Below are 24,669 nucleotides of genomic sequence, written 5' to 3'. Positions count from 1 at the left end.
CTATTTAATGATTGGTATCCTATTCATGGTGTTTATTTGAATGCAGTGCTACATTTTTTTTTTTTAAACATCAATACAGCAGCATAAGCAAAGTTGCCTCTGATCAATGCGCCGCTAAATGTAGGTCCTTAATGTTAGCGCTTATGATATTTTCAATACTTGGTTAATATTCAGGTCACGGCATGTAAACAGTATTGTTGGCGATTTTTGGGTGGTTATTTGGGTTTATGGTCAGAATAGACTCAAAGACCTCATGGCTCCCATTGGTGCCAATGTAAGTTTTATTTACATTTGAGATACAATGCATTAAAAAGACCTGTTGTCTTGTGTAACTGAATTGTAGGCAAAGTGCAGTTCCCCTTTAACAAGTGGGTGGTATTCATAGCCTTTTAGAGGGTGTGTATGCATAGAATGTGCAGACTTGCTCCTCCTGTCGTTCCTCAACACTTTCTAATGTAAAGTTTTGAACTTTTTGTCTTTTCAGGTCACCGCCCTTTTGTTTGCTCCTAACTACAAGGAGCTGGTGTCTGCACATGGTTACGCAGACAATAGTGTGATGATCTGGAAGTACCCATCCCTGACAAAAGTGGCAGACCTCAGAGGTATATAATTGTTTTATTTTTCAGAAAGTCATAAAATAGATGCCTTTTGATCATGTAACCCAAGGGTGTCAAACATACGGGCCCACAAACAGGTTTAAGGGCCCGGCAAAATAAGTTTAGTATAAAAATAAGCTGCAAATGTTTTTTTTTTAAACTGCTGTTATAAATGTGTCCACTGGATGGTGCAATACCAGTGTAACCCACATCCATCCATCCATTTTCTACCTCTTGTCCCTTTTTGGGGTGGCAGGGGGTGCTGGAGCCTATCTCAGCTGCATCACATTGTTTAAAGATGTGTCCTCTGGATTGGCTGCCAGCTGCTCATGTTTTGGCTGGAAGCAGAAAGCACAATACCTCTTTTTTTCATTTTGTAAATATCCATCCAACAGATTAAATAAAACGGTAAGATGCAGAGACTTAAGTCAAACATGACAATCGTTTTAGTTACGTGCAGTTTGTTCGTTCTATTTTATGCTTCAATCCACCACATTCACATTGGTTAATAGTTTGGTTATGTTACCTTTTTAACTTGGCTATTATGGTGTCATTTTGACAATTTTTTTATTTAAATTTTTTAATGATAGATGAATGTGTCGTGGCAGTTGCGAATGTCACCAATGTGGCGGTTTGAGGAAACACTTGATTGCTTTTCCAAACGTCTTTATTAAACTGTCAACGGCGACTGGGGACGGCGTGGCGAAGTTGGTAGAGTGGCCGTGCCAGCAATCGGAGGGTTGCTGGTTACTGGGGTTCAATCCCCACCTTCTACCATCCTAGTCACGTTCGTTGTGTCCTTGGGCAAGACACTTCACCCTTGCTCCTGATGGCTGCTGGTTAGCGCCTTGCATGGCAGCTCCCGCCATCAGTGTGTGAATGTGTGTATGTGGAAATACTGTCAAAGCGCTTTGAGTACCTTGAAGGTATAAAAGCGCTGTACAAGTATAACCCATTTATCATTTAACATGAGAATGCTAAACAGGAAGTGCTTAAAGTTTAATGGCATAAGTTCTTAATGTTTTCAAACGTCACCAATTTTTTTTCCCTCTAAATTTTCAACTGTTTTGCCAAGAGGATTATTTGTAATGTGTACATTTTCAGAATTTGCTTCTATTTTAGTAAGACATAACAATTTTGAAGTACCGTATTTTTCGGATTATAAGTCGCAGTTTTTGTCAGTTTGGCCGTGGGTGCGACATATACTCCGGAGCGACTTATGTGTGAGATTATTAACACATTACCGTAAAATATCAAATATTATTTATCTCATTCGCGTAAGAGACGAAGCAAATGGCAGCAATCGTCACTCACACGTCAACCAATAAGAATTCGGTTGGGGAGGGTCATGGTATGCTAACTGCTATATGCTATACGCTACTACTGTAGTTATTAAAATGGATCACATGAACATTAGCTGTAACTTATAAAAACTGAGACGCTGAACTAAAATGGCACCGAAAAGGAAATTATATACTGCAGATTACAAGCTGGACGTAGTGAAATATGCAGCAGAGAACGGCGATCGAGCAGCAGAAAGGACATAGCAGAGGCAACACCGGGGAGGAAGATTTCATGGGATTTAGCGATCGGGAGTGACAGATTGTTTGGTAAACGTATAGCATGTTCTATGTTAGTTATTTGAATGACTCTTACCATAATACAGTGGTTCTCAAACTTTTTTTGTCATCCCCCACTTTGGACAAGGGAGTTTTCAAGCCCCACCTGCCCCCATCGCCCCATCAGAACGCTAATGCCAAGCTTAACATTTTCAAATTTATTTAACATCAAGTTGTATACATTCAAACTTAATAACATAAAATAACATCAAGTTCAATAATAAATAAAATAACTGTGCAGCTGTGGTATAACTTGCATCAAGTTCAATAACAAATCAAATAACTTGCATCAAGTTCAATAACAAATCAAATAACTTGCATCAAGTTCAATAATAAATCAAAACAATTGTTATAACTTGCATCAAGTTCAATAATAAATCAAATAAAAGTGTTATAACTTGCATCAAGTTCAATAATAAATCAAATAACTTGCATCAAGTTCAATAATAAATAAAATAAAAGTGACACTTTGCAATCTTTGCAAAAAAAAGAGGAGCTATGCATTTTGGCAAGACAGGGAAAGTGAACATGAGTTTTATAGTACTCCAGCATTAGTGGCTGCAATGAGCCTGTTTTGCACTGCACAGCTTTTCAAATCGGGGTTGCAGGCTTGATACTGCCACTGTTAAAACCTCATTGAGTTCTGGGCTGAGCTGCCTTGACGCGAGTGCTTCCCGGTGAATGACAGTGTGTCCAATGCGCATTTGGCGCAACCCTCTTTATTAGAGCCTGCAGCCTGTTTCTTTACCCTGCCATGGCCTGTGCGCCATCAGAGCAAAAGCCCACACAGTTTTCCCATTTAAGGTTGTGTTCTTTGAGGAAACTCTATTATCTCGAACAGCTCATCAGCAGTGGCTCTATTTTTTATGTATTTGCAAAACAGCAAATCCTCGCCAAGTCGCCATTCACAAAGCTTCCGCTTAGCCCCGCCCCCATTAGTTACTGTTGCTATGTCTGTCAAACTTTCGCTCCTACCTAGAAATTTAAAGCCTACAGGAAAAATAAGTAATTTACATTTATTTATATAGCGGATTTCACAGACAGAATCACAAAGTGATTTACAGTGTGTATAGAAAATGAAAGCATAGTAAAAAAAAAATCTAAGAATATAATTTAAAAAAAAAAAAAGTAAAGTGAAATTTCCTTCCGTTCCTCGCGCCCCACCTGTCATGTCTCTATTCCCCACCAGTGGGGCGCGCCCCACACTTTGAGAAACGCTGCCATAATATGTTACGTTAACATAGCAGGCACGTTCTCAGTTGGTTATTTATGCGTCATATAATATACACTTATTCAGCCTGTTCACTATTCTTTATTTTAAATTGCCTTTCAAATGTCTATTCTTGGTGTTGGGTTTTATCAAATAAATTTCCCCCAAACATACGACTTATACTCCAGTGAGACGTATGTTTTTTTCCTTCTTTATTGTGCATTTTCGGCCGGTGCGACGTATACTCCGGATCGACTTATAGTCCGAAAAATACGGTAGTCGTTATTTTTAATCAAGCCATGATTTTAATCAGTCCGAATAGATCTTCCTCCATGTGGCCCCAGAGCTAAAATTAGTTTGACATCCCCGATGTAAGGGTTTTATCCATGCACTTGTCTTTTCAGGACACGAAGACCGAATTCTTAATCTGGCCATGAGCCCAGACTGTTCCACCATTGCTAGCGTGGCAGCGGATGAGACGATCCGCCTATGGCGGAGCTTCGAAGAGGACCCCAGCAAGAAGCCCAAGGAAGCTCGATCTCTGAGGACCGCCTTGTGCCAGTCCATCAGATGAACCATGTCACTCCATGTCAGCAATGGACACTTAAATGTGAAATAAAGTTTTCTAGCCAGTGTTTTAGCAATGGCAGCTTTTTAATACCCGTGATTGGGTCATATTCAAATTTTATTCTGGTGTTCAACTGGATTTGCTTACTTCCAAGCAGCAGTTTGAGTTTATTAATTTTGGTGTGTTATCCATACACTGTATATCATATTTGCCATAGTTTTGCAATCAACTTAACAATAAATCTATTGGACAAATTTGATTTTGTTTTTGTATACAAGTGTACTGTATATGACACAAAAAAATGTATGCCCAGCCTTCCAACTTTGTCAAAGCCTCCATGGTGACTGCCAAACGAAACAATGTCCATCTCTCCATACTCTTTCCATTTTAAAACACTACCATCATGTATTCAAAGATCCCACAGGATGTTGGTCTTGTTCTCAGCCACATTAGCATAGCCCTTGTTATACAAAACAATGAGGTCGGTGATGTCTGCCATCTTGACGCTGGGACCGCCAGACAATATTTCATACAGATGTTCTGTTATACAGAGTTTGCTACCTGGTTATAGTGTGCGATGTATTCCTTGGTTAGCATTTTACCCCCCTGCTGTGATGTGCCTCACTGGTTTCTGGGGCGTATTTGCCCAGCCTGCACTGGAGGTCTTATGATATAGAAGACTGGCTGCTATTGATCTTGTGTATAGAACCTTTTCTTGTAATGCCATGGTTGGTGTCTCCGAGCTGGTATCTTCTCCTGATGTCAGACACTTTAATGTGTTTGTGGTACATGCCATGCATGGGGCTTGTCTTGTATACAGACCATCTGGCTCCTCCTCCTTACTGGGCTTCTGTTGCCTGATGTATCCACTTGGCATGTAGTTTTTACCTTTATCTTGGAGGCATCTTTCTTCCTACATAGTGCCTGTGGTGCTCACTAGTCTTTGGCCGCCATCTGCTCACTTTGTGTTTAGCTTCAGGATGCTGAACCCAGCATGCATTGTAAGCAGTGTTGGGTTTCTAGCCGATACTATATAAAAAATAACGTAAAGTAATCCATCAGGTAGTATCGGTAACTGAGTTACTGAATATAAAAAATAACTCAGACTACAAGTTACCACTGAAAATAACGGCGTAACAGTTAGTCCCAACACTGATTGTAAGGAGCTTTGTCTTGATAGCAGTGGCTTGTGTCTCCTTCAGTTAGCAGGGCATTATGCCACCGGCTATCTGAATAGTGGTAGAGCCTGGATTGTATTCTTGCTGCTCAGATGACTCCTCAGTAGGAAATGAGCTGTATCTGACCAAGCTCGTTACTCCCAGGTATTTGTTGCCCTCAGGTAGTGCAACCCCTTCAGATGTGATCATCTTTCCTAATCTAATATCATTCGCCCATGTTACACCCCTGTAGAGGGGGGAATATTGAACAGAAACACAGACACGATGTTCACTCATTCAAGTCCAGTCTGTAATGCAATTTTCCAAAAACATACACTTTTAAACATTGCACCTTTTTAAACATTACTCTTTTTTTAAGCATTACATTTCTCTATTCAAAACATGAAAGAAGTAGAAAAATAAAGCATTGTGCTGGAACTTTAATCTGTAAAAATATATATTATTTTTATCAATAGCTAATCAGATCAGAACTGACACTCCTTTAGTGTAAACACAAATAGAAATGCATAATTATCATCACCAAATATAACTGATAAAGCATTGACTTTTAACTTTTCATTTTCCTCTACAAAATAACAACAGCAGAGCAAAATCTTTCATCTCAAAATCTACTCATGAAAACGACTACACGACATAAAAAAAATACATCTCTGCATCAAACTACTCAACATGCACGCGCACACGCACGCATGCACGCACGCGCACACGCACGCAGTCACACGTGGTTATCCACACGCAGGCAGCTTTAAGCATGTAGGTATATACCTTACAGACAGAGAGCAAAAATACATTGCAAAGTGTTGAATAACCACATTTCTTTACCTGTAGAGGGGGGAATATTGAACAGAAACACGGACACGATGTTCACTCATTCAAGTCCAGTCTAATGGCTGAATGAAAGAACGTGTCTCCCCAGGCAAAAGTAGTTGAAACCCGATCGGTGACTAAAACAACTAAGCATAAAACCAGGAAGTATTTTCCAAATAAACAGAATGTTTTTGACACAGATTACTATTTTTTCATTGGTCTTTTTAGACTCTTCTGCACCAGGCAACAGTAATAGATGGCAGATCACCTTATTACAGCTTTGTTTGTCTTCATACCCTTTTTTAAACTTTGTAAAGTAATTAGTTATGATACGGAGCCCCTAAAGGGACATGGGAATTTTTTTTTTTTTAGACATGTATCTCGTGGCCACGAGAAAGTATCTCGTGGCCACGAGAAAGTATCTCGTGGCCACGAGAAACTTTCTCGTGGCCACGAGAAACTTTTTATAAAAAAAAAAAAAAAAAAAAAAAAAAATTATTTTTTTTTTTTTTTTTTTTTTTTAATAAAAAGTTTCTCGTGGCCACGAGAAACTTTCTCGTGGCCACGAGAAACTTTCTCGTGCGCACGAGAAACTTTCTCGTGGCCACGAGAAACTTTCTCGTGGCCACGAGAAACTTTCTCGTGGCCACGAGAAAGCATTGGATGCGTGCTGATGGTTTAGTGTGTGTTAAAATGGCAGTTTAGGAGTTAATATGGCTGTATTTCCAGATAGGACTTTCCCCCATGTGTGTTGTGGCAAAATGTGAATGCTTGATTAGTAGGTGTGAGACAAACACTTTATCTTCCTGGTTATTGTAACGCTACGTGTTTGACATTATTTAAGACTTTATCATGCCCGGGAAAGGACAGTTTTCCTCTTCTGTGGCTGTGGGGGGTGGGCGTGGCTTGCGGACCTGCAGTGAAGCGGAGTGTGTCAGTTAGTCCCATGTTGATGTGATCAAACTTCTTTCTTGCTTGGAAGATACACACACAATTGTAACTGTTATTTCTTCCTGCAAATAATAAATATGTACAACGTGTTTGGATGTATTCATTTATGTAAAATTGTCATTAAATGTAATATTGCCTGACAAAAAGTGATACGACGTACGTAATATTTTGATATTTACACATCGCATATTTACACACGCGCATATATATATATATATATATATATATATATATATATATATATATATATATATATATATATATATATATATATATATATATATATATATATATATATATACACATATAAATTATGTGGGTAGATATTTGTTCTAAAAAGGGTATTTCAACAAGTAAACAGTACAGTAGGTAGTTGATGTTGATATATGTAATGCACATAAGGGTATTCTAGTCAGATGCGCGTGTGTAAATATGCGATGTGTAAATATCAAAATATTACGTACGTCGTATCACTTTTTGTCAGGCAATATTACATTTAATGACAATTTTACATAAATGAATACATCCAAACACGTTGTACATATTTATTATGTGCAGGAAGAAATAACAGTTACAATTGTGTGTGTATCTTCCAAGCAAGAAAGAAGTTTGATCACATCAACATGGGACTAACTGACACACTCCGCTTCGCTGCAGGTCCGCAAGCCACGCCCACCCCCCACAGCCACAGAAGAGGAAAACTGTCCTTTCCCGGGCATGATAAAGTCTTAAATAATGTCAAACACGTAGCGTTACAATAACCAGGAAGATAAAGTGTTTGTCTCACACCTACTAATCAAGCATTCACATTTTGCCACAACACACATGGGGGAAAGTCCTATCTGGAAATACAGCCATATTAACTCCTAAACTGCCATTTTAACACACACTAAACCATCAGCACGCATCCAATGCTTTCTCGTGGCCACGAGAAAGTTTCTCGTGGCCACGAGAAAGTTTCTCGTGGCCACGAGAAAGTTTCTCGTGCGCACGAGAAAGTTTCTCGTGGCCACGAGAAAGTTTCTCGTGGCCACGAGAAACTTTTTATTAAAAAAAAAAAAAAAAAAAAAAATTTTTTTTTTTTTTTTTTTTTTTTTTTTTTTTATAAAAAGTTTCTCGTGGCCACGAGAAAGTTTCTCGTGGCCACGAGATACTTTCTCGTGGCCACGAGATACTTTCTCGTGGCCACGAGATACATGTCTAAAAAAAAAAAAATTCCCATGTCCCTTTAGGGGCTCCGTATTATGATGTTCTTTCTCCCTTTTTTTCTTACTTTTACCAGATACTATAATGAATTAAAGCTTTGTTTTTCTTCCTTCCTGTTTACTGTCTGCATGTTCACATTTACAGCAATTTTATAACTACTACACACTCCCCCTCAATATAGATGTCGTCCTCGACATTCATCGAGTAAGGCAGTCACATAGTATACAATTTAGATTCTCAACAGTTCGTGCATAGACAATCGGCCCACCCAAAGTCCTTGTGCTTAACCGGTAACGTCTATTCTAAATCGCAGCTGTTTCAACAGTCCAGGACGAGTGTGCGTGTGTATTAACACTGCTTTCGCAAAAGTCCATGAGTGTAGCAGGATGTGTGTGTTTGTGTGCACTCCGCTTTGGCAACCGTCCATGAGTGTAGTGGGATGTGTGTATGTTTGTGAGCACTCCGCTTTGGCAACAGTCCATGAGTGTAGTGGGATGTGTGTATGTTTGGGAGCACTCTGCTTTCGCAAAAGTCCATGAGTGTAGTGGGATGTGTGTTTGTTTGTGAGCACTCTGCTTTCGCAAAAGTCCATGTGAGTATGAATGTGCGTGTCAAAGAGTCCATGAATGTATGTGTATGTATATGGGTGTGATGTGTTCAGTTTCACAAGAGTCCATGTGAGTGGTTACCCGTACAGAAGTACAGGTTGGTAGGTGGGGGCCTGAATATAATCTGGCCACCGGGTCCCTGGTTGATAGGCTCCGTAATGTTGCATCGGGTACATGGATCCGGCTGGGACATCCATATTGTAGCAGGCTGGATTACCAAACTCATCACAGGTGAATAACTTTGGTGGTCGTCGTTCCCTCCTTGAGCGCTCTTGTGCTTGTCTGTTGTCACTGTGGCTTTCATGTGCAGGGAGTGACAGAAGTGGCAGCACAGGGTCATTTCCAAGAATTCCAAGTCTCTCAGGTGCCTCATCGCTATTCAGCAAATCAATCCTGCTGTGATCCTCCTCCGGCTGTAGTAGTCTTTCCGGTTCCTCTCCTTGTTTGTCATGTGTTCTTGTAGGTTCAGTGCCTACCGACTGGCCAGTATGCTCCTCTTCATTACATGTCTGTGGCTGTGCATCTTGAGGAGGCTGTGGAAGGAGGTAATAAAACCAGTCATCCTCTGAGTCCTCATCACTGTCATCCTCTTGCTGAGTATTGATCGTCCCCTCATTTGTCGGTTTTTTTCTCTGCGGTCTAGCAACTTTTAGGGGAACTTCCAAGGGCAGGTGATCGCACGGGAGCAAGAGATTGCGGTGTAATATCCTGTTTTCTCTCCCTTTTCCTTGTTCCGGTACAACTTCGTAAACTGGAGCATCCTTATTCACCCTACGAACAACCTTGTGGATAATTTCCTCCCAATGGCTGCGTAGCTTGCCAGTTCCTCCTCTTGGGGTCAAGTTCCTGACAAGAACACAGTCTCCTGGTTCCAACTCTGAGCTCCTCACTTTTCGATCATGGTTTCTTTTTCCTCTTTCAGCTGACTTTCTTGCATTGTTCTTTGTAATTTCGTAGGCTTCCTGCATCCCTTTTCGCCACTTCCGCATGTACTCTCTGTGGTCAGGTGTACCTGTTGCTGGTGTCAGGCGGAAGAGTATGTCGACAGGTAGTCTTGGCGTCCTCCCAAAAAGAAGATAAAAGGGCGAAAAACCAGTTATATGCAAAAACCAACTTATTCAATGAGTCTTTCCAGCTTGATTTCTCTTTTTCTGTCAGTGTTCTCAGCATCTGTATGAATGTACGATTAAAACGTTCGACTTGTCCATTTCCTTCAGGGTGGTAGGGCGTTGTTCGCGAACCTAACACTCCAAAAGTCTTTTTCAGCTGTGCTATGAGCTGGTTTTGAAATTCACCACCTTGATCATGATGGATACGTTGAGGGAATCCAAATTTCAGTGCATAATCATTGAAAAGTTTATCTGCCACTGTTTTTGCTGACTTGTTGGTTGTAGCGTACGCTTGGGCAAATCTTGAGTAATGGTCAATAATTACCAAAATGTACTCATACCCGCCTGCACTCTGGCCAACATGTAGAAAATCAATGAAGAACTAACTCAAAGGGCTGAGTTGTGACAATGTTGGTTATGGGTGCCTTAATCTCTCGGCTGGGCTTCTTCTTTTTCAAACATGAACAGCTTCGAGCCACATAGTGTTGAATGTCCTGTTGCATATAGGGCCAAAAGAAGCGTTCTCTTATCAGCGAGGTGGTTCGGTCAATCCCTTGGTGCCCCATATCATCATGCAGCTCCTTCAGAACAGTTGCTTTGTACTTTTCTGGCAAAACGAGCTGTGTTCGTGTAGCTGTTTTTCGACGCAGGATGCCGCCATCATCCAAGGTAAGTTTTTCCCATTCACTCATCAGTCTTTTACTCTGCGCACTGAATGATTTTAACTGTTTGTTTTCAGGTCTCTTATTTAACTGACGACACTCCATCACTGGGCCGATATTTTTATCTTCCTTCTGAGCATGACAAATCTTCGCTAGCGAGAGAGGCTGATGTTCTGGCTTGTTGATGTCTTTACACTGAGCAGACAGAGCCATGGACCACACTGTGTTAGGATTTGGGTCCTCAATTGACTGTACGACTGCTTGTACCGAACGAGAGGACATTTCCTTAGTACAGTCTTTAAACATTGTCTCAATATCCAATGGCATCCTCGAGAGTGTGTCGGCATCAACGTTTTCTTTTCCTGGCCTGTATCGAATGGTGAGATGAAAATCCGCTAATTCAGCAACCCACCTGCATCCAGTTGCATTTAGTTTAGCTGTAGACAAGACATATGTGAGCGGATTATTGTCCGTGTACACAGTGCATGATGAGCTGATCAAATAGTCCCTGAATTTTTCACACACAGCCCACTTAAGGGCGAGGAACTCTAGTTTTCCAGAATGAAAATGGTAGTTCTTCTCGATGTGGTCAGGGCTCTGGACGCATATGCTATTACACGCAGTTTTTCTTCCTGTTCCTGATACAAAACTGCACCCAGGCCCAGGTTGGAAGCGTCTGTGTGTAAAACAAAAGGTTTGTTAAAGTCAGGAAAGGCAAGGATTGGTGGTTCAACTAAGTGGTCCAACAGTTCCTCAAGTAAGTGTTGATGTTTTTTTGTCCATACAATGGGCTGGTTGGATGGCGCGCCATTGTGTTTTCTTTTAAGCTGTCTTGTTCTTTTAGCACGTTCGTCAGTCTTTTGTACATCAGCAGGGGTTCTCATGAGGTCGTAGAGAGGGGCAGCGATTTGAGAAAAATCCCGAATATACTGACGGTAATAACTCAGGAGACCCATTATAGCTCTTAAATCTCCCACATTGGTTGGTGGCTTGTTTTTTAGGGCTCTGACAGCTATGGTGTCAGCAGGGTCCATTTTGCTACCCTCTGCTGAAATGACCCGCCCAAGATAGCGAACCTCTCGTCGAAACATCTCACATTTGGACGGCTTCAACTTTATACCGTTCTCTCTCAGTCGCCTCAGCACAGTTCTGACATTTTCAACATGGTTTTCAAATGACTGACTGAACACAAGGACATCGTCAAGATATGGTACACAAATGTCATCTCGAACCCCCTCAAGACATTCTTCCATGCACCTCTGGAAGACAGCCGGTGCATTCATTAGACCAAAAGGGATTCGAATCCATTCATATAAACCCCAGGGGGTCACAAAAGCAGTGAGGGGGCGACTCTCTTCTGACATGAACCCCTGGTGGTAGGCTTCCCCCTGGTCTAAGAGTGAAAACCAGGAGTTGCCACCCAGGCCATCCATGATGTCCTGCACCCTGGGGATGGGCTGACGGTCTGGTACAGTCTTACGATTTAACTCACGGAAGTCTATACACAGTCGTAAGCTCCCATCCTAATTTTTCGGACACACACAACTGGGGACGCGTAGGGGGAGTTTGATTTGCGCACCCAACCTTGTGTGATGAGATCATGTAGGTAGCTTTTCATTTCCTGATACAGTGGTTTTGGTACAGAGAGGTAGGTCTTGGCCACTGGCTCTGTGTCTTTCAGTGAGATGGTGAGCTGCAGATTCTCAATACAGCCGATGTCGTCATCAGAGTTTGAGAAGGAGCCTGACTCTTCTTTTAACATTTGTTTCACTATTTCTTTTTCAGGTGAGCTGAGATGATCCAAGTTGACTGGGGGATCCCATTCACCACCAGAACCTTCTTCATTCCTTACTCCCACATTACTCACTGTTACTGGAGGGGTGGTGCAGGGCCGTTCAAAGATTGTCGCTGGATAAACTGCTTGAACTTGCTGTACCGTCCCAATAACAGTTCTGCCAGTGAACACGATGTCATGATCTGTTGGGTTTTGCACGTCGACAAGTATGAATGGTTTTGCAGCCTTCCTCAACATCACAACAGTGTCAGTAAACTCAAGGCCCTCTGGCCATTGTGGATTAACACTAGGCTCAAAGATCAGTGTTGTCTCCTCTTGTAAAGGTGCAGTCAAAACTTGACACTCTACTTTTACAGAGGTGTGTCTGGGGATGTGCACTCGCTCTCTGGTCGTCTTAACTACATGCTCATGAGGTTGCTGCTCAGCAGTAATTTGCTCTAAAAAAACTTCAGCCTGATCCATCCCAAAGCCAGGAAAAGCTGCTTGGACAGTTTTGATTAGCTGCTGTTTATTGGTGGCATTATCGTGCTGCAGTTCAGTAGCAACTATCAGTCCAATCACATTTGAGCCAATGATAGGTTGAGAAAGACTGTTACCTTTAATGATCAGGGTGGGAACAATGACCTCTGCTGTAGGGACTCCTTCTGTAGCTAATTTAAATGTCACCTCTATCCATCCTGTGTATGGCATGTCTCCCCCATTAGCTGCAATGAGGTTTAAAGTTTCATCAGCTTCAAGAAGTTCAGAAATGTCCCTTAATGTTACATGTGGTAAGTGCTCTGTTTTCCATTGTTCACTCACTACAGTCACTTGTGAGCCAGAGTCCCACAGAGCTCTAACCTGCTGACCTTGAATATGGCAGTCAATTAAATATCTCCTTCCAACGAGTGGAGCGACTTTGACCTGTTTTCTCTTTTGTGGTGGAGTTCGGACTGTATTGCATGAGGCTGTTGTACATTCATTCCTGTGGTCTTCCCTATGTTCATGTTGACATGTTTTTGAACAGTATAACACACCTTTACATGTTGCACATTGTCTCAGCCTCACATTTCTTCCATGTACACCACACTTTGCACAAACTCGGGACACGATTGATGAGACGGTCACTCCCTGCCCCGCTGGGGTGACCCTTGCCCGTTTAAACCACTCCCTCTGAATGGACCTGATCTTCCCATTCTGCAACCAGCTGCGAAGTGTTCACTACTGCCACACTTGAAGCAGTGAATGCAGTCTTCAGTGTTTGTCTGCTGGCAAGCATAACATCTTGCTCTACGCTGTGGTGCAGGTGTGGGCGGAGCATATTGATTGCCAAACCTTTGGTTGACTTAAAGATAGCAGTGTTGTGCTGCGGGGGCAGGAGTGGCCCAGTGTCTCTGTGGTGGGTGATAGTGAACTGGTGCTGACTGATGTGGAGGGCAATCTGGTGCAGCTGATGGATCTGGGTGCTGTCTGGGGAAGTAAGAGGGCTGCTGCATAGACTCTTTAATGGAAGCCACTTCAGCTTTAAGATATTTTAAGAGGAACATGTTAGCTTTCATCTCCTGCAGTTCTGTGAGAATATCAGTTTGATTCTTATTGTGACTTGACTGGCTTGTTTTCTCCTTCTTTTCAGCTGGACTGTGGTCAGACTGAGCAGAGTGAACAGCTACAGGTCGCTGTGGTGTTGTCATTTTTTTCTTGTCTTGCCTCTCACTTTCGTAGGCACATGCAGTATTCAGTTTCTCAAACAGGAGTTCATCAGGAACACGAGCTTGCTCTAGATATGGCTGGAGATCCCGTTTGATATTATCATTCTGCAAGCCAGTCATAACTGAGTGAAGGAACATGTTCTGCACTAGCACTGGGTCGTACCTTAAGCCTGACTCCGCCTCCTGTGAGGCAAACAGAATCTTCTGTCTTAGATCGAGAGCACGGATGAGGAAGTTTTGAGAAGTCTCTTTTGTGCCTTGGACTTCAGATGACAGCTGCTTATATAATTCTGTGGCACTCTTTTCTTGGTAATGACAGTGAAGTATTCTTCTCAAAGTCGGTAACGTGAGGTCACTTTTCCCCTCTAAGTAGCTGCGTAACTGCATTCCTGGAACAATGGCTCTTATGACAGCATCAACAATTTCAGTCTCTGGGAAACCTTTGAGAAGGCCATGCTCAATCTGTCGGGCTAAGCTGGAAAATGTGAGGCGGTCCTTTTGTCCTGGTTCTCCAATTTGTCCAGCTATTTTAAATTCTTTGTGCCAGGAGATAGGCGGTTTGAGGTCCTTTTGGCTCTTCCTTTGGTACTACCTTATTACAGATCTTGTCTACTTCGTCTTTGAAGGGGAGGAGCTCTGCCATTCCCATATCCTCAAGTTGCTCTAACTCCTCTCTCTGCAGGTGGTTACTTATCATTGTAATTAACGATGCTCTATTTTTTCCTTCCACATGTTTAAGAGCATCTCCAGCAATAGCAAGAGAGACACACAGTTCTTTTAGACTGTTGCAGTGGTAGTTTGTGTGCTAAACCTTGGCAATGGCGCTCCTGGTGCTTTAAGTTCACCTCAGATTGCTTGTGCTGTGTTGTAGACACTCCAACCGTCTCCGTTTCAGTCACTGGATGCTGCCTCCCTGGGTAAGTTGAACGGGACTGAATGAGAGCTGGGGACGTCTGTCGCTGGCAGAAGTCGAACCTCGTCTCACCCGATCCCAGCGGTGCCTCCAAAATGTTACAGCCCTGTAGAGGGGGGAATATTGAACAGAAACACGGACACGATGTTCACTCATTCAAGTCCAGTCTGTAATGCAATTTTCCAAAAACATACACTTTTAAACAATACTTTTTAAACATTGCACCTTTTTAAACATTACTCTTTTTTTAAGCATTACATTTCTCTATTCAAAACATGAAAGAAGTAGAAAAATAAAGCATTGTGCTGGAACTTTAATCTGTAAAAATATATATTATTTTTATCATATTTTTATCAATAGCTAATCAGATCAGAACTGACACTCCTTTAGTGTAAACACAAATAGAAATGCATAATTACCATCACCAAATATAACTGATAAAGCATTGACTTTTAACTTTTCATTTTCCTCTACAAAATAACAACAGCAGAGCAAAATCTTTCATCTCAAAATCTACTCTCATGAAAACGACTACACAACATGAAAAAAAGACATCTCTGCATCAAACTACTCTCAACACGCACGCACACGTGCACGCACACACACGCGCACATGCACGCACACACACACACGCAGATGCACGCACACGCAGCATACTTGCCAACCCTCCCGTTTTTAGCGGGAGAATCCCGATATTTAGCGCCTCTCCCGACAACCTCCCGGCAGAAATTTTCTTCCGACAAACTCCCGGTATTCAGCCGGAGCTGGAGGCCACGCCCCCTCCAGCTCAATGCGGACCTGAGACTGAGTGGGGACACGTCCGCTTTCCCACAAAATAAACAGCTTGCCTGCCCAAAGACGTCATAACATCTAGGGCAGTGGTCCCCAACCACCGGGCTCGATTGGTACCGGGCCGCAGAAGAATTTTTTATTAATTTTTTTTTTTTTTTTTTTAATTAAATCAACATAAATAACACAAGATACACTTACAATTAGTGCACCAACCCAAAAACCTGGACATGTTTCAAACATTGGCGTGAGACTGAGCCTGCGCCTTCATTCACCAAGCTGCTGCACGATCACCTGTCTGTGCTTTTAAAAGAGTTTGAGCGCCACTTCCCAACTTCAAAAGACCCACGAACTACCAAGGAATGGATCCGCGACCCATTTGTCAACAAATCAGATGAACCCAGCATGTCTGTAAGATCAAATGCTGGAGATCGCAAATGACGGCAGCCTTAAAAGTGTGTTTCAGACAAAAACTCTGCCTGTTTTCTGGATTAAAGTCATGGCAGAATACCCCGAGATCGCCACCACAGCACTGAAAACACTGTTGCTATTTCCAACATCCTATCTGTGTGAAGCGGGATTTTCTGCAGTGACAGCCACCAAAACAAAACAACGTAGCAGACTGGACATATAAGCACACTTCGGGTGTCTTTGTCTCCCATTACCCCCAGTTGTCTCCCATTACCCCCAGTTGTCTCCCATTACCCCCAGTTGGGACCGTCTCGTTGCAGAGAAACAAGCTCAGGGCTCCCATTGATTTAGCGTTACGGTGAGTTAAAAATCTCATGCACTTTATATTTGTTTTTAATGTTGTATCTGCATCTTATTTTGAAGGCATGTAAACGTTACCATAGCAACGAAAATCAGAGCGCGTTTGGGCAGACGGAGGTGAGGGAGAGGAGGAGCTTGTGAGTCGACTCGGGCACACAAACATGCAGGAGGCTTATCTGACGGTTCAAACTGACAACTTTATTTCAGCTGTTGAAAAATAACATTCATAATGAAAGTAGTGTGGAATTGCTAATTCTTGTCATTTATATATTTTTCCACGTGATTTTTTTTATTTATGTAATGGGCGGAGAGGAAGTTACCAGAGACGTTGATGTTATACTCATGTTATGTTGTTGGCGCAATGTGCTGATAAAGGTCCATATGAGTACACAGTGGATTCACGTTTATTATTTTACTTTTTTCATGAAAAAAAAAAATCACCCCTCCTCCCCCACCTCCCCCCCTCGCCGGGCCGCGGGACAAATTATCAAGCGTTGACCGGTCCGCAGCTACAAAAAGGTTGGGGACCACTGATCTAATGGATAGCCACTGGAACACTGAAATTCAAGTTGTTGTTTTTTTTCTATGTAAATAAAATAAAATAAAAATATATATAGCTAGAATTCACTGAAAGTCAAGTATTTCATACATACATACATATATACATATGAAATATATATGAAATACTCGAGTTGGTGAATTCTAGCTGTATGGCAACCAAGGTAATCAAAAAGGTTAACCAACGAACGAGATTTCTCTACAGAATTTCCTCTCTGGTCAACAAAAGCACCTTGAGGATTCTGGCGGGAACTCTCGTTCAACCCTTTTTCGATTACGCATGCACCTCCTGGTACCCTAGCACCTCCAAAACCCTCAAATCTAAACTCCAAACATCTCAGAACAAGCTAGTCAGGTTACTTCTAGACCTCCACCCCAGATCCCACCTCACTCCTACCCACTTCTCTAAAGTGGGCTGGCTCAAGGTGGAGGACAGAGTTAAACAACTTGCACTGAGCCTAGTCTATAAAATCCGCTACACCTCCCTGATACCGAAGTACATGTCAAACTACTTCCTTAACGTAAATGACCGCCATAACCACAACACCAGGGGGTGCTCCACTAACCACGTTAAACCCAGATTCCGAACTAACAAAGGTCTTAACTCATTCTCTTTCTATGCCACATCAATGTGGAATGCGCTCCCAACAGGTATAAAAGAAAGGGCATCTCTATCTTCCTTCAAAACCGCTATAAAAGTTCACCTCCAGGCAGCTACAACCCTAAACTAACACCCTCCCCGGATTGCTAATAATCAAATGTAAACAATCAAATGCAGATTCTTTTTCTTATGCCTTCTGATCTCTCTCTCTCTCTCTCTCTCTCTCTCTCTCTCTCTCTCTCTCTCTCTATGTCCACTACTTGATGTCCATACCCCCCACCCCTCCACACTCCTGATTGTAAATAATGTAAATAATTCAATGTGATTATCTTGTGTGATGACTGTATTATGATGATAGTATATATGATAGTATATATCTGTATCATGAATCAATTTAAGTGGACCCCGACTTAAACAAGTTGAAAAACTTATTCGGGTGTTACCATTTAGTGGTCAATTGTACGGAATATGTACTTCACTGTGCAACCTACTAATAAAAGTCTCAATCAATCAATCAATCAATCAAAATAACCACGCCCCCCGCCCCCACCCCCTTCGTCGGGGGTGGGGGGGTTTTTCTCCACATTTTCAAATGGAGGAGAAAAAAAGTCCTCCTTTCGGTTGTTTTTTGGCCTCTTATTTGTCCAACTTCCATACTTTTTTTAAAATACACTTTACAAGAAGTACATTTGCGGCAAACTCCGCTTGTGCACGCTAGCTTTCTGAGACTCTTATTTTGTTAGCGTATGCAGGATGAAGCAAGGCTTTTATTGTGAAGACAGAAACTGTGTGCAGTCGATCTTTACAGTTTTGACAGCAGGTACGGCGCAAGAGTCTGTTGAAATAAAAAGTGATAAAATAAAAATTTGGGGGCTCCGTAGAAATTAAAAGTTCAGCTGCTGTGCATTCATTTTGACATCAATACAAACAAATGTTTTTAGAATTCAGTTCCAGCCTTTTTTATTTTTTTAATAATTATTAATTGAATAGGTGAGGGCCGACATCCGGGCAACCGAGCTACATACGGGTTCTTCGAGCCATAGCAACCAGACTGGCGTTGAAAACAAACCGTTGCCATTACTCTTTAACAGAGGTGTGGACTCGAGTCGCATGACTTGGACTCGAGTCAGACTCGAGTCATGAATTTGATGACTTTAGACTCGACTTGACAAAATGTAAAGAGACTTGCAACTCGACTTAGACTTTAACATCAATGACTTGTGACTTCACTTGGACTTGAGCCTTTTGACTTGACATGACTTGCTACTTTCCCCAAAACCTAAAGCTTAAAAAGTTATTTGGGAGCGCTCCGTAGCTTTCATTTTGTACGTGTCTGTCTATCAGCGTGTGTGCTGCGTGTCAGTGTGTGTGCTCTCAGTACAACAGCCAATCAAATTAGATCTACATTGTTTTCATCACACAGCATCCAGCCAATCAAATTGCAGGACAACAAATGAACAAGAGTTGTCAAACAACGCGCCAGTGAGAAAGATTTATACCAAAGTTGGTTTCGTTCGGGTATAAAAACTACGACTTGGTCTACAAAAAACGAATTGCCGTATGCAAATCACGCAGTTCGAATATTACAGACGAAGACGCAACAACTTCCAACTTCGTTCGACATTTGAAGTTGCACAAAGAAGGGTAAGTTTTGAATGTAAGCTAACGTTTATTGGCTAAGTAACATGACTTTTATTTGCTGTGTAGTTAAATCAGTGAGGCTGTAAACTCACTGCTAACGTAATAACCATAGACATCTTATAAGGGTACGCAGCATCGAGCGCTACTGCCTACTGGCGCAGACGAGACGCGGGGCCGCCATCTTGGAGTGGTGATCCGCTCCACTCAGTGCAATTCATTTGGCAGGAGCAATGAACTGTCAGCGCATTTAATTCATCTTACCTCACTGAATACCACTCATTTTCACGCGCTTTTTTGTCATACGTGTAGCTATGATAACGGACACATGTTTTATTATTCATAGTTTGCTTAACAGTAATATAATATTCTTATATGCTATAAGTGACCAGACGTCCGAGATCAAAACTGGGAATATAAACCCAGAGAAGGGGGAAAAAAACGGTCAGCTATTTTTAAGTTGAAGAAACAATATGATTACGTTATATATACATGCGTATATCCTACATAAACAATGTATGAATACATTAGATATCTATATATCTTATAGACCGTATCTCTGTTGCTGCAGCAGCAGAGAGTTTATTCTGTCTTGACACTTTGTATTGATATTTTGTATTACATTCTTACCTTAAATGATAATGTTTACAATGATTGTTATATATGTATTTTTTATGTATGTCGCTTTGGATAAAAGCGTCTGCCAAATACTTAAACATATATAAACACCTGAAAGTCTTTATATCAGCTAAAACCACCAATCTGTTTCACTGGATTCAGAATAAAACCAAATTCTGTTTTACCCAACAATGTTAGTATTTGAATATTGTTACTTGAAGACTTATTCCTGTTTACAATTATACTGTTAAGAAAGTATTGTCTTATATTTTGCCTAAAATGAGAATGCATCATAATCAGTGGCGGCTTGTGAATTTTGTTTTAGGTGGGGCTGAAAGTTTGTAAACCAAACCCCTGTAGGGGCGTCATCCTCCCCCAGAAGATGTATTTGTGATTTTCACATACAAATATTGAAGATCTTTGCTCCTTCTCAACTCTGTGGTAATGTTATTTTCATAAAATACAACCAATAGTACATTAATGTTAAATCTTACTTGTGAAAAGTAATCCCCCGATTCCCTATTTTCAACAGTCCGCTCATTTGAGCAGGAAAACGCTGAACACCAGCCCGACATCTTTGTTTTCTACCTGTCAACTGTCAGTTTAGGCTGCTCGCCGGCTCCTCATCACCACTTCAAGATGCAATTTGCTCGCGTCACAGCAACCAATACTGCGTCTACTTACAAGATGTCTGTGGTTATAACGTCATTTCAAACACAGGAATATGTTGCGTCCACTGCAGTTTGCCACCTTATTCATACTTTTTGTCAAGTGATTTTTTTAAGCCGGGTTGCATGAGGTACCTACATGTAATGTTACGTTAGTCAATGTATCACACACAGTAACATAACGTTAGACGGCGGTCAGCAGCACAGCATATTTTAGCCACCTACAAAAAGACAAACATAGTCAAATAAAGGTCAGTTAAAATGTATACTATATTAAGAATATGTGTACATATTGCATAGGGCCCTGACATCTAAAAAGTACAACTCTGTTCATTGTTATGTTCATGTATTTGTTATGTTTTTCATGTGTATGCACACATAAACACACATACAGTATGAGATGAGATCAATGAGATAAGGTAAGAACAGAATAGAAACTGCTGTGGAACTAGTTACAATGCAATATGCCATGGAAATACAATGTTAACACTTTTGTACAAATAAGTACAGTTGCACTTGTTTTTGCAAATGTGTTTATTCTGTAAAGGAATGAGTTAAATGTTTAAAATTGTTTAAACTATTAAAATGACTGGTTAATAGTGCTATTATGAATTGCAATGTCAGTACTATTTTTTTTCCTGCTATTTCAAATGCACTTGTTTTAATAAATAAATACAGCGGTTTAAAAGCATACACAATCTGTGTAAAAATATTAGTCTGTGGTTAAAAGGACTTGAAAGGACTCGAAACTCAAAATGCAGGACTTGTGACTTGACTTGAGACTTTCCAGTCTTGACTTTGGACTTGACTCGGGACTTGCCTGTCTTGACTCGGGACTTGACTCGAGACTTGAGGGCAAAGACTTGAGACTTACTTGTGACTTGCAAAGCAATGACTTGGTCCCACCTCTGCTCTTTAACCTGTCGACCTACGCTGGTTAAACCCGTCATTCTGCCTCCAAAATGCCGAAAAACTGTGTTGTTTTTGGTTGTGCTAACCACAACTGGAAACAGGGAAAACAAAGGTTGTATTTTGTTCTGCCAAAGCGTGATAAAAGCCCACAGAGACGAGACAAATGGCCCGCAGCTTTACACCGGGAAAACAAGGACGGTTCTCACTGGAGTCCCCCAAAGTCCCGGGTCGTGTGTTTGGATCACTTCGTTTCTGGTAAATATAAGGAACAAAAATCCACCTTCTTAACCACAACTTGGCTATACCGTCCGTGCTAACGTTGTACTTGTTGAATTTGTACCTTATAACGTTCGACAGCTGAAGTTGTTGTTGTACAAAAATAACATGCGGTATATACTATATAGTCTATAGCCTAGCTAGCTATTTTCGAAAACCGGTTTCGTTTAAATTTGCACTTAACAGTTGGGTTTTTAAAAACCAATAAACCCTATAATTTTCATGTTGCCATTTAATCAACTTTTCAAGACAGTTGCAAAATGCTGTCTGCAAAACTTTTCAATACAAAGACATATATTTTGTACATTATTCGCCTGCTGTACTGCGCCTTCATAAGGCTACAACTTACAAGGACCGGGCTACTAGGGGTCAGTCTGATTTCTTTTGGGGTTTTTTGCCGGACATTCCAGTATTATTTACCCCTAATCTTGGTATTACTTTCCTTATTAGGTTATTTTGCCACCTCCCCCTTCTCTGTTTAAACTCTCCTTTGTTGTAGTTAAACAATACATGTAGCCCTCAAATCTCTCAATATTTTATACACTAACACTTGATCTTGTTGTTGATAACTTCCGCGTCTCTTTCTTAGTAGCGCGCAGGCTAAGCTAACTAGCAAGCTAAGCTAAGCCTGAGAAGCTTTAAAGTTCACTGAGACGAGTCTGACGCAAATAATACATTTTAGTTTTTTCACACGATATGCGAATAAGTAAAATGCGTGAATGAAGGATTTAACGCCGACTTCCAAGCCACAACGCTCGTTAAATGCTTTTTCTGTCAATGCTGTGTTCGCTGTGAGCTGGTTTGTTTTCAACGAATTCCCGGTTGCTAGGGGATAGGTAGGCGGAAGTGACGTACGTCACTTCCTACAGTATACTTTGTTCACCTCTGTCAACTTCAGAAAAAGTTTGGGATTATTTGAATCTTGTAGCGCCAAATAATGTAAATGTCCATTTTTAAACTATTTGAGTCATTGATCAGAGTTGTGCCTTTCATATTCATTTCCTCAGGGCCGGCCCGTGGCATAGGCCGTATAGGCAAATGCTAAGGGCGCCGTCCATCAGGGGGCGCCACGCCAGTGCCACAAATGTTGGAGGGAAAAAAAAAGAAAAAAAGTTGGTACTATTATTTCTAAATACATAAAATAATCCCACGTTAATTAAAATGCAAAATAAAACCTATTTAATATAAATATTATTTGTTACAACATTACGCTCCCCCGCACGGTGCGCCCCCTCCCTTCCCATATCATGACTCTTTTTGGACGTCACCACATAAAAAAATCAACACAAGATGTCAAAACGGCCAAAACTGTCAGGTGCCCAGGGAAGATAAAAGATAAAAGAAGAGGAGGAGAAACGAGAAAAAGACAGAGGTAGCAGGTAGGTAACGTTAGCCTACATGAAATTATTTGTCTGTTACAGAATGTGATAGTAACCTGGCTTTTTAGTATTAAGCTAATGCTACATGATTCGGCAATTGCTAATCAATAAATAGCTAGTTCTGTTTTAACGTCGGGTTAATATTGTGGAGGAGGCTAAATTGTTATGGAAAATAATAATGTAGCGTTAGGTAATTACAGTACTCCCTGGTGTACAGTAATTTGTAAGTCATTCTAGTTAATGCAATATTAAAAAGCACAGATAGAGAACTCTGTAGATCCCCTTTTTTTGTAATATAGTTGTTAAAGTCATACTGGTTTGATATCTTGTTTTGTGCAGTGCCTTATTTATATCATATTTTTAATTTATTTTATGCAACTTGCAATAAAACGTGTCAACAAGTCTTGTTGACACGTTTTATTTTGTGTTTATGTATGTAAAAAACATTGTATTTCATATATTCATTTTTTATTTTTTGTATTCATTTATTCATCCATATTTTTTAAAATCTTGTTAACTATTCTGATTGTTAATTTGCTTTCTTTAAGTAAAAAAAAAGGTCAAAGACAAAGCTATTCGGTTTCTTGTGAGTATATACACTTCACTGCCGATGTGGGGGGGGCGCCACCTAAAATCTTGCCTAGGGCGCCAGATTGGTTAGGGCCGGGGCCTGCATTTCCTTAAAATAAACATATGCCTGCTATTAATTTTATTTGCAGGTCAAATGTAATGACTTTTTTAAAATCCAGCAGGTGGCACCATTATGAAACATCAACACACTTTTACACTGCAGGCCAAATTGGCCCAAATCTGATTTTTTTCAATCAGATTTTTCGCAAGTAAAATGTGATTTTTATATGCCTTCAATGTAAACGCGCTTGTGGCCCCAAAGTAGCCCCAATGGGGCCTCGACATCACTGTACACAAAACAATAAAACATTAACAAAACGCTATGTCATATAAATGTTTTTTCAAGTAATACCTTTGTGATATGAAAAAACCCCACTAGTAATGTAAAAAAAAAAAAAAGTTTACATTTTGATATACAAATAAAACACAAAGCTGTTTGGCTAATGGCAATAAAGTCTAATAAACAAGCTTTGAACTTCTCTAACAACATGAAGTGGTTCAGTGCAACAGTTTGGCCAACAAAAATAAACAGGAGTGATACCTCGCACATCAAATACACAATCTTCACAGCCTGCGTTCAATTTGATGAGATAGTATTGATGTTATTTGAACACTGATACAGTTAGAAAAATAAATAAAGAACGAGTGAGCATCCCAGTAAACAAAGTAAAAAACTTTAAAAACAAGTTGTGACATTGCCTGCTGCATGTTTCCTCACCTCATTAACTCTCAGTCACAGCAGCTGATGGACGCCGTATTGACAAAATAAAAGCAACATCAAAAAGTTTTCTCCTTCGCTGTACACTTTTAGTGTGGGAACAAGTGCATCTGTCTCCAATATTGTCCACACATGTTGCAGCAGCGCGCTCTTGAACGCACACGAGGCTCCACGAAAACGAAGCAAAAGAAAACGGCCCCT

At 40.9% G+C, this 24,669-nt stretch overlaps 1 protein-coding gene and 1 long non-coding RNA gene across 3 annotated transcripts in view; one reads left to right on the top strand and one right to left on the bottom strand.

The window, feature by feature from the left end:
- The window catches only part of cdc20 (cell division cycle 20 homolog), a 20,245-nt gene extending 15,998 nt beyond the window's left edge, over positions 1–4,247 (top strand). For both annotated transcript variants that reach the window (XM_062022593.1, XM_062022594.1), the window contains exons 10-11: positions 485–602; positions 3,830–4,247. In XM_062022593.1, the coding sequence (XP_061878577.1) occupies positions 485–602; positions 3,830–3,999 (288 nt within the window). In that variant the 3' untranslated portion in view covers positions 4,000–4,247. The remainder of the gene's footprint in view (positions 1–484; positions 603–3,829) is intronic.
- LOC133630825 (uncharacterized) lies at positions 627–24,669 on the bottom strand. Its single transcript, XR_009821349.1, has 3 exons — positions 24,469–24,669; positions 14,843–15,016; positions 627–934 (listed from the first exon to the last, which is right to left on the bottom strand). It is a non-coding gene; the product is annotated as an uncharacterized LOC133630825 (long non-coding RNA).

Source organism: Entelurus aequoreus, linkage group LG16, assembly GCF_033978785.1.
Source record: "Entelurus aequoreus isolate RoL-2023_Sb linkage group LG16, RoL_Eaeq_v1.1, whole genome shotgun sequence".
NCBI lineage: Eukaryota > Metazoa > Chordata > Actinopteri > Syngnathiformes > Syngnathidae > Entelurus > Entelurus aequoreus.
This window is presented reverse-complemented; position numbering and strand designations above follow the sequence as displayed.